This window comes from Diorhabda sublineata, chromosome 5 (assembly GCF_026230105.1).
Source record: "Diorhabda sublineata isolate icDioSubl1.1 chromosome 5, icDioSubl1.1, whole genome shotgun sequence".
In the NCBI taxonomy this organism is placed as follows: Eukaryota; Metazoa; Arthropoda; class Insecta; order Coleoptera; family Chrysomelidae; genus Diorhabda; species Diorhabda sublineata.
The window spans coordinates 25,814,344-25,831,455 of NC_079478.1; the positions used below are offsets into that span (position 1 = coordinate 25,814,344).

The following is a 17,112-nucleotide window of genomic DNA, read 5'->3' on the forward strand; positions in this document are numbered from 1 at the left end:
TGCCTATGATGGACCCCTTAAGGAAATATCATTACAACTTTTTTAGTTTTGGACTTATTAATTTTTTTTACATGAAAATATATACTTAGCTCGAAGTTTATTATAGTATAGGAAGATTTTTCTGCCAAATAATTTCCTGTTTAATAGCATAGCTATTTTTAAAAAAGTAGTCGAGGGGTCCATCATTGGCACACATCTGCCCATGTCGGACCCCTTTAAAATAAATGAAAAAAAAATGTCTTTAAAGTTTTATTAGAAAAAATATAGAACAAACTAACATCACGTTAGGTACAGAGCTCACAAATAAAAGACTTGCAATGGAAGGAAACACCAGCGCACTCATTATGGCACCACGAGTTACATTTTTGACAACGAATCCACTTTGAGTCCACTCTTTGAGTTCATGAATTTCTGGTGTTGAATTCAAATGACCAGTTTTTCCCCTTCTTCTGCATTTTTTTTATCAGTACCAATTGCTACAGTTTGAGGGGGAGGACAAATTTCCTTCACAGAAATGTCGAGAACTGACGATGAAGACATGTTAAGACCAGATGTGGATGGGGTTTGAATTTCTAATTCCATTTGGTTCTCGATGATATCTCCTTGAGCCTCGGGAATCTGCTCATCCGTTGCCAAAGCTGGTGCAAACTGCCAGTCCTCGAAGACATGAGGATTGAAAGGATGAATCCCAGTCTGTTCGAACGAATTTATTGCATTTGATGGTACAGCACTCTTCAAATAAGCTTGATTGAGAAGACCTGCTATTTTGAATTGAGTCACTGCCTTCCCCGGGTTTTGACGAAGCCATAATTGAATTTCTTGATCAAAATACGTATGAAGAGGACGGAAGAATCCTACGTCCAATGGTTGAACGTGATGTGAACAATGTGCCGGGAAGCAGAACACAATTACCCCATTTTCTTTTGCAAACTGAAGAGATTCGAGACTCTTATGGCTACTGTGCCCATCTAGGAGCAAAAGAACCTTATTGTTATTAGATGCTTTCGTATACTTCACGAAATGCTTTAGCCATCTACAAAAAATTTCACTGGTCATCCAACCTTTTTCTTGTACGAAAGCTATGCTACCAACGGGAGCACCGTTCATAAGCTCATCGTTCATCCTTTGACGAGGGTAAATAAGAGCAGGAGGGATGTAAGTGCCCATGACATTCATTGCGCACACTACGGTCACGTGCTGCCCACGCTCTGCACTGCTGAGTGCACCAACTTGCTTCCGACCTTTTGAAGCGTAAATTTTTTGACATTTCTTTTGGACCGTAGTCAAACCTGACTCATGCATATTAAATATATTTTCGGGAGGAAAGTTGTACTGCTCCAGAGTGTTAGATAGTGCATTGAAATAGGCTTGAATATTAGGCTTGTTAAAAGCCTGGGCTCTAGCTAATGATGTACTTTCTGGACTACGCAAATAAATTCGTGGATTGCGCTTCAGGAATCCCCTCACCCTTTTCCAACCTGCCATTTTTGTTTCACGATTGAAACGATGCTGTATTTTATTTTTTTCGGCTACTTCGAATACCATCCGCCGCAAATCTTTAGAGGTTAAACGAAAAAAACGTGTTTCCATATCAATAATATATCCTGCAATCTCCTCTTCGATGGCTTTAGAGAAAATTGCGGTTCGTCCTCCCAAATTACCCTTGGAACTGTCCTGTTTAGCCAAACGCCTTCGCAAAGTTGTTTTGGGAACATTGAAGGTCTTTGCAGCCAACTTAAAGCCCATACTGTGATCTTGTACGTTCTCAATAGCCTCTCGCATATCATGCTCGTCCCACTGTTGTCTTTTTTTGGATGCCATCTCTATAAATGGAAAAGAAAAACTACTAAAACAATATATTTATTTTGTTTATTTCAGTTCCAATGATGGACCGCTGGTCCATCATTGGGATCCGTTAAGTAGTCCATCATAGGCCATATTGCATAAATCAGATAAAAATCTCAATTTTTTTTGTTCTCCGCCATAACCTCAATTTTTACTCGCCAATCAACATGCAATAGTTCTATCAAGCTGTAGTAACAAAATCAGATTCTAGCTAAGAGTAAAACAAAAGTTATCTAACATCATGCCATGCTACTTTGTTATATCAATACATACCAATTTCAATTTATTTATTTATTTTCACAAAACGGTTTAGATTCGCAAGAGCGCTTGTAAACAACTGACTATAAGCATCATTCAACCGAACCAATATGGTGGTAGTGTAATATGCGCGGTAAATTTGAAAATATAGCTAGTGGTCCATCATTGGCGGGGGTCCATCATAGGCACATTTCCTCTATACCTAATACTTAGTATTGGCAAAGATGAAATCATTTAATAAGCAACAATACTTTAAAAAACATCTGGTAAGATCTGTAACTCCTGATTAGGAGCTGCTGGGTAATATAATTCCTTAACGAATTAAGATTAGTGGAGCATGACAAATGATAGCTGAATATCATTTATACACGTAACATCCTCAAACTCACAAGTTAAAAATAATACTAGTTCTAAATTAGATGAGAAATTCAAACATATTAAGAAATGAAGGCTTTTGGAGGAATTTAATAGTGATAGAGTTGAATCATACACCATTTGAATCATAATTAACACAGTTATTGTACATGACATGATATAAGTGGTCTCACCACAATATTAATTGATTGAGTCAATTATAATAATTTGAATTGCAAACTGTTACAATCAGAAATACATATAATAGGAGTGATGCTTCGCAACTTCTCCAGAACCGAGTAATTGTTAATCATATCCTAGGGACACTAAATTTGCGTTCGATTTAACAGCCGTAGAAATGGAGAAATTCAATCACTCACATCAAAGATCCGCTTTTCAACTGGAAATTCCACATTTTCGTAATCACTAATTAGTCAAAACTAATTGGGTTGTATTTCATGCAATATTTTCACTGATCTAATTATGCAGTACTGCAAAAAATGTAATATAAATGCTTTTCTAATAACAACGGTGAAAATTTCTTTTGATGTTAGTTTTAGATGTATTTTTAGTTTCTAAGAATTTGATGTTCGTATTTATTGAGAGTTCTCCATGAAGCAGAGGTATAAATTTATATACACGGTTCATGTCACGTAATTTATCAATACACTAAGAAATTGATTATAATTGTAAAAACTATGTTTTTTTACTAACCAGATTGATAACATTGTTGAAATAAAAGGAGGATCCCAATTCTGCTTTTAATTCTGTTACTTTTAAGTCACATATTTCATTCACAAATAGTTAACACAGTGAACTATTCACTAACACGCAGCACACTAAAACTATACATAAAGAAAATGAATCGTGGGAAAGAAAATGCGAAATAATCCAATCTTATCTTAGAGAAAGAGAGCGAGAGAGAGAGAAAAGCTTTATTACCAAAAATTGTTACAATTTGTAGACAAAAGCTTATTAAAAATGAAAAGTGAATATAAAAATAATTAAATAAAGATAGAAATAAAATAGAATGGAATAAAACAAAATTATAGGTAATAGTAATAGGGACTGATTGGTATATAAGTCCATGGCAAAATTAAACCAGTATGCAGCATGCCCGGAACTAAATTTTATTATTAGGATAGAAATCGTTTACTGACTAGAAGGCATTTTCCAGTTAATATGACCTCTAATTATTGCAAAATGCGAGAAAAGATGATATCGCTTTGATTTAAATTGACAAGTGGTTGTGCATTTTTTTGCATTGTAAAATATTGAGCCTTTAACTAATTCTGAACGTGGAGTAGGTAGGTAAAGGTCGTGCTCCGCGTTCATGAGTGGATAGCCATGCAACATTTTTTTGGAAATTGGAGAAACGTACTTACGAATTAGACAAACGGATTCAAAGATGAATAAGGAAGGGTCAGAATTTTTAATACTTCAAAGAAGTACCGGCAGTAAGCTCTGCTGTTTAGACCGAGTAAATATCTAAGAGATCTCTTTTGTAGTTTGAAAATTCGCTCAAATTGAGTTGCACCACACGTACACCAAAAGAGAAGGGAATATCGGAGATGCGACTCAATGAGGGCATAATTAACGGTAAAGGAGGTGGATAAGTTTTTTGAAAACTGATCTCTGCGCAAAACAGGAGAAACTCAATTTTTCAAATAAAGCGGAAATATATCACTCACATTTCAAGGAATTGTCCACAACAAGCTCTAAGTATTTTACAGATTCAACGACGTTACTGGTGGTGTTACTTAATAAAAAAAGCTGCAATGTATTTTTATAAATCTTCATTTAGAAACGTTAAGACAGAGAAGATTAGAATCGCACCATGATTCAAGAGTGAGCCTTAGGGCATTCTACATTCTATTGGCTTGCAAGAAGACATCGTTGTATCAACCCTCACAAGCTGACTTGTATTGGTAAGGTGTGACTTCAACCATGCGAGTGGTGTTCTTCTGAAACCGTAGTAGTTGTTAATCAAAGTATCATGATCAATTTAGCATCATTTCTGCATTTTTGACCCAAATTGATAAGTAATAGGTATTTTATATATGAACAGAAATGATAAAATCCTCTTTTTAAACAATCTTTCCATAATCTGACACTGTGTAAGCAAGCATTAGCATCAGGGAGATATGAAAGCGGATCATGAGAAGGAGGGAAAAGATAAACGGACAAATATAACATTTCTTATTTTATTTTGAGAATAGTAATTTAACGACATACTGTAAAAAGACCAAGAAAAAATTTAAATAATTCAAACAAATGAATAAAATAGTTGTTTCACTCATTAAAATATATTTTGCTTTAAGGTTGTATTCAATTCTGAAAGTAACAGAGGTGGAGTTAGTTTCTATTTGCTAATGCTCAGGAGTATTCGTAAGTGATAGGTCACGATCCGCTTTTATTTATTAAAGCATAAAAAACGTGTGTGAAAGATTCATTGTGTACCAATAATGTATGAATCAGAGTTTTAAATGAAGTGATACATGAACTTAACAGTTTTATTGGATCATATATATGAGCAATATCTGCAAGTATATATTTTTTTAAATAACCTATGGCTTTGTTGAAAACCACGGATACGTTTTTCACCCATTTTCTAAGAAAACACCCACCACCGTTCTTTCAATATCAAAAATATATTTGCAGATGACTCATTTAATTCATATTAGTTAGGATAGATGATTATCGACATAAAAATTATTTAGAACAGTTTATCAAATTTTATTGTGCTCCCATATCCAAATGGGTACGGCAACGCATTTTCTCAATGTTTGCTTTTACAAAAAATGAAACTGTTGATAGCAGTATCTGAGAAATTTTCAGTTTTCACATAATTTTAGGATATTAATATTATCAATTTCACTCTTTAGGTGTAGTTTCAACAATTATTAGTTATAAACTGCATTTAAGATCAGAATTCAAATTGACTAGATTTATTTTAGGTTTATAGTAAGTGTGTTTATTCATAAACGGTTTTCCAGAAGGTCAACTTGAATTGTCAATCTTTCAATCTTTTCTTTGAGCAGTCAAAAAATTCCAGAATCGTAAGCAATTCTTCATCATAATGACGCTCCTTCCATTTTCGTAAAGACCAATTTAATGGACAAATGCTATTGGTCATTTTCCAAAGAATATCTTTCGATATGTTCAAATCTTTCAGAGGTGAGAGGTGCCTGTAACTGTCATGTAGGAATCTGTAATAATGACTCGCATATTTAAATATCAGATAAAGCCTTCCAGGCGATATCATATTTAATATCATCATATGCGTCCTTTTACTTTAGCAACTCTAGATAATTAATTTTAATATTTTAACCTCCTAGAATAAACAAGAAGTGTTTTCACTGAAATTTATGTACATATACATTGTAGACTATTTCTTCTTCTCATTTTTCTTTTAGAATGATTAGTATCTATAATGATCTGACAGATACAGTGTATGTTCCCTTGTATAAAAAACAGTGCGTGCTCCGGAAAGTTCAAATCAGTACAATAGTTAAATTTATCGCCCAAATTTTGAATTTCCATTATACTTTATCCCACAATAAACTGAAAAATATTGCGAAACATAATAACTGAATTGCAACGTCACAAAGGTAGAAACAAAGGAAAAATGATAAAAGAATTCGGACTAACATTCAATTTTATTTCGTCTGCGAAGAAAAAAGTTGTTTTGTTACAATCGTCCGGATAAATCTTGTGGATTCTCGATCTTCCATCGCTTGTTCTACTTGCCATCGTCGTATATTCTGCGTGGGTACTAAAATCTTGTCTGGGATTGTGTTTGAAAAAAGCATGAATTGAACCTTCACTTTTATTTATCCGTGCTCGAATGACCAAAGACATATCAGAATATATTTTAAAAGAAAGTGAATATTGCAGCCATAATTTAAAAAACAAGAATGTGCTCGTACTAGGTTATATATCGGCTGAACTAATTAAGTTTAGGACATAGAATCTATATAGTGGAATATTATAAAAATTTTATTGAAATATCAGTTATCTGTATTTTTATTCGTTGGTTCGAAAGTATTATTAGGTCGCGGAATGTTAACCATGAAACTGGAGACATAAAAAACAGTTCACTCTACGATCCCTCTCTCAATAAAACTGCTGAAGTTCGGTAAAAAAGAGAGAAATATTTATATCTATATTGATTTGAATAAACACCTTGCAAGTTATTCCGAATTTTGGCGAAATACCCAAGAAATATAACAGAATCTTATCTTAATTCATTAGAAGGTAAACAAGGAGGATTGTGGACGTGCAGAAAAGGTATCAAAAAATACATTATATGATAATATATCAGAATAGAACTATGATTCGCTGACAGTGAAACTAGAAAATAAGCTGGATTTCGAACAGATCAAAAGTCGACCACCACAAACTATGGAAAAACTGGCAGCCATCAAAGAATAAGTCCACCTATTATTTATTAACGTACAAATAGCTTACGCTTACGTACCACTTATCAAACTATGAAAACAACAAACATATTTGTGAGAGGCTGAAGGCAAACTGTTTACCTCCAGTCTCTGAAGACGATAACTTGGTTATCGAAAAGCGTGTCAGACAGTCTAATTGTTAGTGTTGGTTTAGTGGTAGTATAAACAGTTTGTTAAGTGTAAATATCACCAACGGTTCCAGAGATTCCAATTTAGTTTTAAGTTACTGTTGTGAAAGTCTGGTAACCAAAAACAGCGACAGAAGTGGATATTTGGCAAGGAGCCGCAGGCATAACAAGATTAGAAAGGTTTTCTATTAACTGTATTCCAGAAACTATGAGAGTAAATCAAACAATAACGAACGAGAAAAAACTTTCATCTATCAAACAAAACTTAAAACGTGTTTAGAAAGCAAATCACGATATCAGAATTATATATTGAGTAACTCAACTCAAATATTCAGCGTACTTCTACCATTTTGTCTCCATATCTAATCCAAATCCAAGCGACCATCTTGTTTTGTAACCCTGTGTTTAGTTACATTTCAGAGACAAAACTGTACATGTTCTACTGGTCGGAGAATACTTCATAACTGAAAAACCCCTCTCATGGACTACATTTTGTGATCAGGAACCAGAACATTTCAATAATAGTAAGTTCATAATAAAGTGTTTAAAATTTGTTCTTTTCCAAATAGTTTAAACCAAATATCCATGTGTCTATTAAAAATATAAAGGATTTACTGTAAATCTCAAAAAATCATTTGTTTAAATGCCATGTAAATGTTATAATCTACTGCATCAATTGATATTGAACTTTATAGGCAAGAATCAGTTATGTATGTTACTACTGAATAATTTTTCGATTGAGATATAAGAACAACCACATTTTAAGTCACAATATCAATAATTATATCATCGAATAAAAACTAGTGACTTTAGATTTTAGAATAAGAAATACTTCTCCACACATTGATAACTTTTGGAATTCAAATTTGAAAATGTTTCTAAAAACTCCCGTGATTAGAAATGTATTCGATTATTTTTTCCCGATACATAACATTCTCCCACTCATTAATTATTTAGAATTTCGGAATCATGTATAATATTTCTAAGATGATAATTTCACTACTCAATCGTATTCTAAAAAAAGCGAGTCTGTTAATTCTTAGGTTCAGCTTGTACAATTCTCAGTTAATGTTATTTTCGACATAACTCTTATTCCAATTCGACTAAAAAATCTGCTGACAGATACCTTATTCTTGCTATAATATTTGGGAACTCAATCGCCAAAAAAAACTCCCTGTAATCCTAGGTTTGAAATACAAGATAGAATTTTATTCTCTTCTCCCTCACGACTCCTAGTAACGGCGTACCACGAATATCCACACAACTTTCTTGAATTTCTCGATGTTTCCCCACCAACATGAAATGAATCATCACCTCTCACCACTTATCGGTGTTTCAAGTTTATCAGCCGAATGGCTACGATAGAAAATAATGGACCAGCTGTGTACGCGTAACCACAAGTTTCCATACACATACACATGCGTGAGCATATGAACTCCATTGAAAACATTATAAAACCATCAAATGCCACATTAATTATTTCTTATTTAAAAATAATCGAACTCGTGTCTCTCCATTTCTCTGGCTAGGGTGTGGTATTAGGACACAGTTTCCATTAAATTAGTTATGAGCTGAAAAAAATTACAGCCTGATTTCCTTTATCACCAGCGTAATAACTTTTGCAACTGTAAACTATTACGTACCTAATCCAAATTATTTAAGTGTTCAATTCAGGTTTGCTTCACATTTCCAAAATTTCCAACAAAATTCTGAATCAACTCTGTCACTATTGATGGAAATATCAAGTTTTTGTTCGTTATTATGAAAAAAGGTTGGTATACATTTTTATGTGGACTGTGAGCATTGCCACCTTGTCTCGACTTATGTGAATATTGCCACGATATTGTTTTTTTTTGTGATGTTTGTTAGTATAAGACCGTTTTTTGCTGACGCAGGTGTTAGTTTCAATATTGCGTGATTGCTTTCTCAACTTGTGGAAAATTCTACTCCTTCCCAATCGAGTTTTATGTATTTTGTTTGGAGTCGTAGTGTATACGATACCCCAAAATCCATACATATTACATACATACATACATGTATTATGTTTTTTTCCTAACATGCTTGTTTTCTACAATTGAATTTAGAATGACCAGATCACAGATGATTCGTATATAATTTTTATCGATTCGTTCATAATTTCTCTGTTTTTTGTATTAGTTTATAAAATGAGAAACATTCCAATGTTGACATGAATGAAGCTGATTGTTTAATTTAAATGTGTATACAGTTTGTTCTAGGTTTACTAGGAGAAAATTGTTGAATAAAGTCAATTATAAGTATTATTATATTCTGCACGAAAGACCCACCCGTTTGATTAAATCATCCAAATGTTTTCTCCCTCTATTCTCATCCTTCGAAATATCAACATACATTATACCTTCTCTTATTCTGATTAATTCACTCTTTCAATAGATTGCGAAGACAAAATTATATTCACATTTTTAAATATAAAATTTATGCACTATACGAAGAATCACTCATTTTATCGTCCAATTGTAGTCTAATCTCAGCTTTCGAAGTATTAATACCGATTGTTCCATCCCTTGTTTCAATTATTTCATCCACACTAACTTCAAATAAATTTCTGATCATGGTGTTCTCCTCGAGTGGCAAATTGTGACGTTCTCTTTCAATAACCGGTTTACTTTTACTCTTCTTACTCATATTTATTATTCGTCACCAAATTTTTATAATTCGCACTTCTAATAATATCGAAGATCAGCACAGAAAAAGGAACAATGTTCATTACAAACTGCGAAACTTAGGAGTGTCGATAAGGAGTAGTGCACTTAAAAATATACAGTCGAAACAAAATGTAAAAACACCTTCTCCTCTACTTCACGAAACACTGCAGCACGTATATGAAACTATGGCATTATTCCTAATAATGCGAGTAATATTTTAAAAGTAAAGATTTACTTTTTTAAAAAACTTTATTAACTCGATGACTACAACAATAGGGGATAGAATGAAGACTAACTGTATCAATGAATTAACAAACATTAAACAAAATGAAAAATGCTGAATACAATAGAGTGTAATAAAATGATTGCTATTATAATTATATGATGTCTACATATGTCTGCTGACAACATTAAAAATATTCTCAGGTTTTATGAGAAAACTAGAAATGCTGAATACAATTAAATATAAAAGAAATAGTAGATATTTGTTAACAGGATGTTTCTACACATGTTTGCTGATAACGTTAGAAAATTATGATCAAGTTTCGTTATAAGAAAATAAGGTGTATGAACTATCACTCAATTATATTGACTTATGTAATTGTCTCTATATGACTTGCAGATCAAATTTGCAACCTCATTATTGATTTTGTCCATTATGTACTGTTCAAAAAAGGTATAAAAACTACAGCTATCCCGGTACATTCAAGATACTTATTTATCGTGAATTATTTTCAAATTATGTTTTCACAACGAAATCGCTTTCGAAATTCCTACATACTTTACAAGAATAACCGAAGTTAATCTTGTGTGTACTTCGATATCATTCTTAAGCTCCCACATTATTATTTTTCGAAATTAATCTATCTTTAATGTGAAGTGAATAAAATGATATGTTTCTGCCTCCATACATATTCAAAATAATTTTCAAAAAATCTAAAATTTTCAAAAACACAGCATCCAAGAAAACTTTCTCCTTCTGGTATTTTACGAAAGAGACCGCTCGGTTTTCAACTATGTTCGAATTAAACATAACTTCTAATTCAACTATCTAATTGAAATAGAATAATTTGCTCAAATAAAATAACAAATATTAACGAAAATTACAAGCTGAATTGACCATCTCACAATGTAACATTACCTTAGAAAAAATAATTGTATTTACTCATTCCAAAAATACACCTCCATAAAAACTAGTGATACATTCATTCGAATAGCCCAGTCTTTAGGAACCTACAGAAATTTATCACAAATCGACATCAAGAAATTACCATTAGACGATTAAGCCAAGTTGCTGATAAAATTTCAAGAACCAAATTTGGTATCCAAAGAAATTCATCAAAACTATTTAGAAATCAGCATTGATAATTTTACCATTCTTATATATAGAAACATCGTCATGTTTTTCTTGTTTATTTAAACTATTTCAAACGGTGGCGTGAATTTATATTTCACTTAATTCATTTAAGAACTTACGTTAGACTTAACCGACTTACGTAATTTATGTACATTGACCAATTACTTATCTATTCCGATATGTTTGGGATGGCATCAGATTATATACTGACTTCTCGGTGTTAAACTAGCACCTATTTAGAGTAGAAAAAAATTTCTAGAATCCTAGAAAGTTAAAAACAAACAAATGAGAGGTCATCCTAGAAATTTGTTAAAAACACAATACAAACAAATTGCCGCTATAATAAAAACATGTCAACAAAGCAATATCAAAGAGGCCTCATTTGCGTCTACTACTAGATTTCCATTATAACCGAACAGAAACGGCTTCACGGTCCATGCCATGGAAGAGTTCATGGAAATATTTTGAAAAACCGTAACAATTTACGGACGAACCAATACTATTGAAGAAGCAACAAGGTCGTAGCTTTAACAGAGAGAGGGAGGAATCATGTGGAAAAATTACGGAATGGTAAAATAATATCGAAATGTTTCACAGGAACCATATAATTTGCTCAAGATATTTGACTAAAATTTGTACAATTTCTTAGTAAAAAGTTGGTGTCTTAGAGCCCCAGTCCAAATTTTCCGAGCACGAAATAGAGCAATAAACATATTTTCACATCTACTCAAATAAAAATGTATCTCACATTGATTATTTATATAATCTAAATCATTGTCCTTAAGAAATTTATCAAAAAATTCACATGTAAATATTCACATGTCATTGCTCTCAGCTACTGTATGATAATGTTGAATTCTATTCCAAAGAGGAAGAATTCAATAAATATTATAAACTATTAAAATTCCTCCAGTATTTCCATCCAACATCGAAATTTCATAGTGCCTACAACAGCATTGTATCTTTTAGTATACACGATAAATTCTGGATGACTATCTTGCCTCGAGAAATGTTTCAAATTCATGACGGGCATTGTTGAGGCATATATAAATCAAGACCCGGAATAGGAGTTGTACAGCCACCCGATAGGGAGCTTGATCTATATATATATATATATATATATATATATATATATACATATAAACTTATGATTATCTTTCTAAATCGTCTTGATTTTAGGTCTCTTTTGTTATATAATTAATTTTTTTCAATTATTGGAAGACTACTTTCAGTATTCATCAAAGTGTGAATAAATGTTTTGAGGACAACATTTAAACGCAGCAAGAATGTTGATAAGGGTCGCAGATAATATATCAAAATTTCCATCACATGTTGCATTAACTTCTACTGTTATTGAATACCATCGAGTTAATCTGAGACAAGTGGCGTATAAATACGCAACAACATTAATGAATTCCGAGTATTGAAAAATTATAGATCCAAAGTATATTAAAACATTGAGGCCGCAATAAGGAAGCCATCGAAAGGGAATAAGGATGGTGAAGAAGTAATGGATCCAAAAGAACCTCTTACTCCTTTTAATATAGCGGGCGGTTTATTTACAGTATTAGTTTTGAATAATTTCTAGGAAAGTCTATTTATTTATGTCTGTTGTTTCGTTTTGTTCCAGAACTTTGTAAAATTTTATTTAGGTATATAAATGATTCGTATAAACGCAGTTAATTTAGTTTTAAATAAATCAGTCGTAGTGGAACGAACGAATTAGTTGAGTTATATTTATAAGTAAATTATTATAAGTTAAGTGTATTTATAGAAACATTTCGAATTTTGTTCCGTATTCTCTCCATCATGACTTCTTTCGTTGTTGAAGGTATATTGTGCACTTCATTCTTAATGTGACCCCAGAAAAATAAGTCCATTTTTTTGAAATCTGGTGACCTTGGTTGCCTTTGTACTAAACCATTTCTTTCGATCATCTTCCAGGAAATAGTTCATTCAATTCACCATCAATCAATTGATTAGCGTGAGCAGGCGCACCGTCATAGAAAAATTCAAATCCTTTGACGTCTACGAAGTGTGACTTCTTCCAATGAAAGGGGTGATTGGTTATTAGAAAATCTCAATACGTCTCAGCATTTAAATGTTCTTTAAAAAAATATGGTATTACTCCATATCAACCAACAATTCCTCCCCACAACGACCATCTAATATGACTGTATGTTACTATGTGATATGGATTTGTTGATGAATAATAGTCTGTTAACACAATCATTCTCATTAAACGTGGCTTCACCTCCGAATAAAACTTAGTCTGAAAAGGCTTTCTGTTTCACTACTTTTCGTAAAGCCTATACATAAAATGCTAGTCTTTTTTCATTTTCAGGTGATACCTGTTCAAGTACATCCAAGTAAATGAGGTAAGGTTGTATTTTGTTTTTGTCAAGGATTCTTTGCACATCGTAGTAGCTCAACTCATGAGAGAGAGAGAGAGAGACCTCTATTGTCATAAGAAAATTTCTTAATTTTATGGACAAAGCGGTACAATTTGATATTAGATAATATAAACAACAATTTGGCTATTTAATTATTATAATACAGTATTAATATCTTTCTTCATACTAAATTGAATGATGCCAATCTATTGAGTCTATGGCAGATTGTAGAGTTCTGCCACAGAATAATAAGGTCTTTCAGGCAGAAATACCTTTGTCAATCTCCAGAACTTATCAAATGTATTTGCCACATTTAATTCAGAAGGTAGCTGATTGAATAATTTTTTGGCATTGAAGATGATGGTATTTCTCACAAAATCAGAGATAGGAATTGTTAAGTGAATGTCCACATTTTTTCTTCTAGTAGGGTAACTATGAATGGCTCTGAGTTGAGTTGTGAAAGTGGTTGCGAACCAATTTCTAAAATGAGAAGAGCGGGAAGAGTTGAACTTTTGTATTTTTTTGAATACCGATACCGGAAGAAGTCTTGTTTTGAATGCTAAATATGGTTTGTTATAGCTCAGATCTATTTACAGTTCTAAGGAAGAGACTATCAGTGATTATTTTAGAAGGAACAAGAAAAGAAAAAGCATCAGCAAAATCACAAAAAACCAAAGCCGTATATCTTTCATTAAGAACATAAAACATACCGTCAATAGTACATTTACTAGGTAGCAATCCAAATTGTTGAGCTTTCAATATTTCACGTTTAAAAAGAAAAGGTAATTGACGGTTTTTCATTAATCTTTAAATTACCTTCGATAAGATTTTTGATTATGCAATAAGACGATAGTTTCTAGAGCTATTTTTTCGCCACCCTTGTTCAGGGTATTTGAAGACAGCTAGGGAAAAGCTCCTTTTCAAAAGATTCGTTGATTAGAAAAACGTTAATCATTACTTCTGGAAAATTTAAAAACCATTTAGCTCATAACTCATCATTACCACAGAAATTATTGTTTTCAATGCTGAGTATGGCTTGCACTAGCTAAAATCTCTCTGCAGGCCCATAGTCCAGGAGCCGGTAACACTGAAAGTCCCGGCGGAATCATGAAATTTTTATTTTAAATAAATAGAACATAACTATTGGAATAACTTAAGCTCTGGTATGCGGGATTTTTTCGGAAGTTTTTGAACACGCATACCAAGGTATTTTTGAAAATTACATAGAAATAAACAAAATAAAATAAGTTTCCCGCATGGTTGAGAAATTTTAGTCCTCATCACACTTCAAATAGGTATGGCGGCGTTACCGGCAAAAAAAGTGGATTGCGTGATTTTGTTTCTAAAAGCCAATGAAATTTACTGTCGGATACATTGAAAAAATTAATATCCGCGATGACGGTGAAACATTTTTTCATTTTTAATAATTTTTCACATTGTTTCAGCAATAGCATACCGAGTTTAATTTATTCCTATACTTATGTTCTATTTATTTAAATATTTTTTTTTATTTCGAGGAGACAAAGGAGACAAAGGCATCACGATTTGTAGATATTTAAGAGCTCATGTTCTCACTTACGTCGAGGCCAATAGTGTTCAACGAACACATTTTGTTTCTCAAATCATTTGGGAGCCAAGTTTCTTGTTGTAATAGTTTTGTTTGATACTTTTGATAGTTTTCGGTACAATAATCTGTAGTTATTGAAATCATTGTGTGTGTGAGGATTGTCTGTGAATTTTTCATTGTACAAGAGTGATCTCATATTCTTCGATGACGTACGTCTTCTTTTCGTAGATCATGATTTGTGATGGTTAGTTTCACATGTGCTGTATTGAAGCACCCGATAAGAATGTTCGAAAATTTGGAGTCAATCTTTGCAGAAAGGATCAATCCAATCATTTGTTAAGCTTAAGTTATGAAAATTGATGATTTTTGTTTAGAGAAAATCCTCGCCAAGTAAGTGTTGTCCTCGAGAGATTTACAAGATATTATGAAGTCGGCAAAAACTGCTTCATGGTCAGAAAGACACGAATTAATTACTGACTCAAATCATGGGGTAGCAAGTAGAAAAATTTGTAATGTAGAATCGAGGAAGTTGTTTTAGTAATTCTATTTGGCGAATCCACGTGCATATTCAGTTGAAATGACACGGAATATTTACGAAAGACTCGAATGGCACAATAATTAGTAAAGTGAATGTTGAAATCACGGTGTAGAACTATTTTGCTCATAGTAGGCAGAGCGTTGAGTTAATTTAGAGGGAAAAAGGAATGAATATTTGTTTGAGAAAATTTATGAGTGTAAATTATATATAAATTGATAGTTGTTTGTCCTCGCCGGAAGACAAAATTAAGGTTCCGCCGTGAAATGAAATACCCCTGTCATATCTGCTGATAACTTTATACTTTTTCAATGAAAACTGGTTCATTTTCATATAGCCTGTGTTCAGCAATAGCCACTACCTGCAGGAACCGTAATTTCAACAAAAACAAACACAATACGTCCATTTGGTTTCTTATAGACTGAATATTAATTATAACCATTCTTAATTTACAGAGAGGATTCTAATCCCCCTATATACGTCCTATTATTTAAAAATTTCTCCTGAAAGAATTGACAGTAAATTAACGGCTATTACTCTCTCTGATTTGTTATGAGTTCTGTAGATGAGTAGATCATCATCCACTTCAACTGAGCTTGTTCTGACACTTGTTTATCAATTCATCATTATTGAATTCATTTTTACCCTAGTTAGAATGCCTTAAAATACCAAAAAAAACTACCAAACCGCTAAATTGAAGAACAATAAATTACCTATATAAAGCGTAGCCAACTCACAATTAGTTGTTAAATGGTTAGGTATAGGTACGTAATCATTGTTTTGTACAGAAAAATCTGTATCGAAAGAACCTATTTTTAGGTATCGGAAATACTTAATAGAAAAGAAGTATGTTGGTAGTACTTTTCGCCACTCAGATAAAATTCATGGTTATTAATTTGAAAAAATCGGGAAAATAATATGTTAATAATTTGATTCACTCTATATCAGATTTGATCAATATCAATAAAATAAATTTCAACTTCCATTCGAATGCTTTGTCTTCTTGAATTTCTCTTACTTTGTGAAAGATATTGATTTTGTTACGATTACTATGGAAAATGGGTTATAACTTTCATGATATGTATATTTCAGAAAATGTATCTTTGATGTGGCACAACATTCTGGAATACCCTGTAAGACGCAAACAACTTGTATACAACTTTCCAATTACCAATTATGTTTATAGCCTCATAAATCTCAAATTGATATCGCAAGAGGACAAGAGAGGCACTGAACTTTATCACACTAATGTGTATGATCTTTCTTGAAAAGTCGCTCAATTTTATTGTTCAGGTTACTTGTTAACTTGCTTAGTAATTAAAAACATTCATTTAGCAAAAAAATATTGTTCAATTTGTTTGTCTTAGAGTTGCACAGGTTTTTAATAAGTTTTTCTTTCTCTCATACAACGAAGTAGTGACAACGAGGAGAACGAATGAAAGGCTTTTTTGGTCTCGAGAGAGTTGACTTTATAATGCAATAAATTTATTTCCTATAAAATCGAGAAAGGTATCACTTCCATATAAATTTC

At 32.4% G+C, this 17,112-nt stretch overlaps 1 protein-coding gene across 1 annotated transcript; it reads right to left on the minus strand.

The window, feature by feature from the left end:
* Window positions 1–423: 423 nt before the first annotated feature.
* On the minus strand, window positions 424–1,821 carry LOC130444679 (uncharacterized). Its single transcript, XM_056779955.1, has one exon. The coding sequence runs from the start codon at window positions 1,819–1,821 to the stop codon at window positions 424–426; it is 1,398 nt and encodes a 465-aa protein (XP_056635933.1).
* Between the last annotated feature and the right edge of the window lie 15,291 nt (window positions 1,822–17,112).

Bases quoted from the DNA above. Each gene is read 5' to 3' on its own strand.
- LOC130444679 (XM_056779955.1), bottom strand. From the start codon at position 1,821: ATGGCATCCAAAAAAAGACAACAGTGGGACGAGCATGATATGCGAGAG.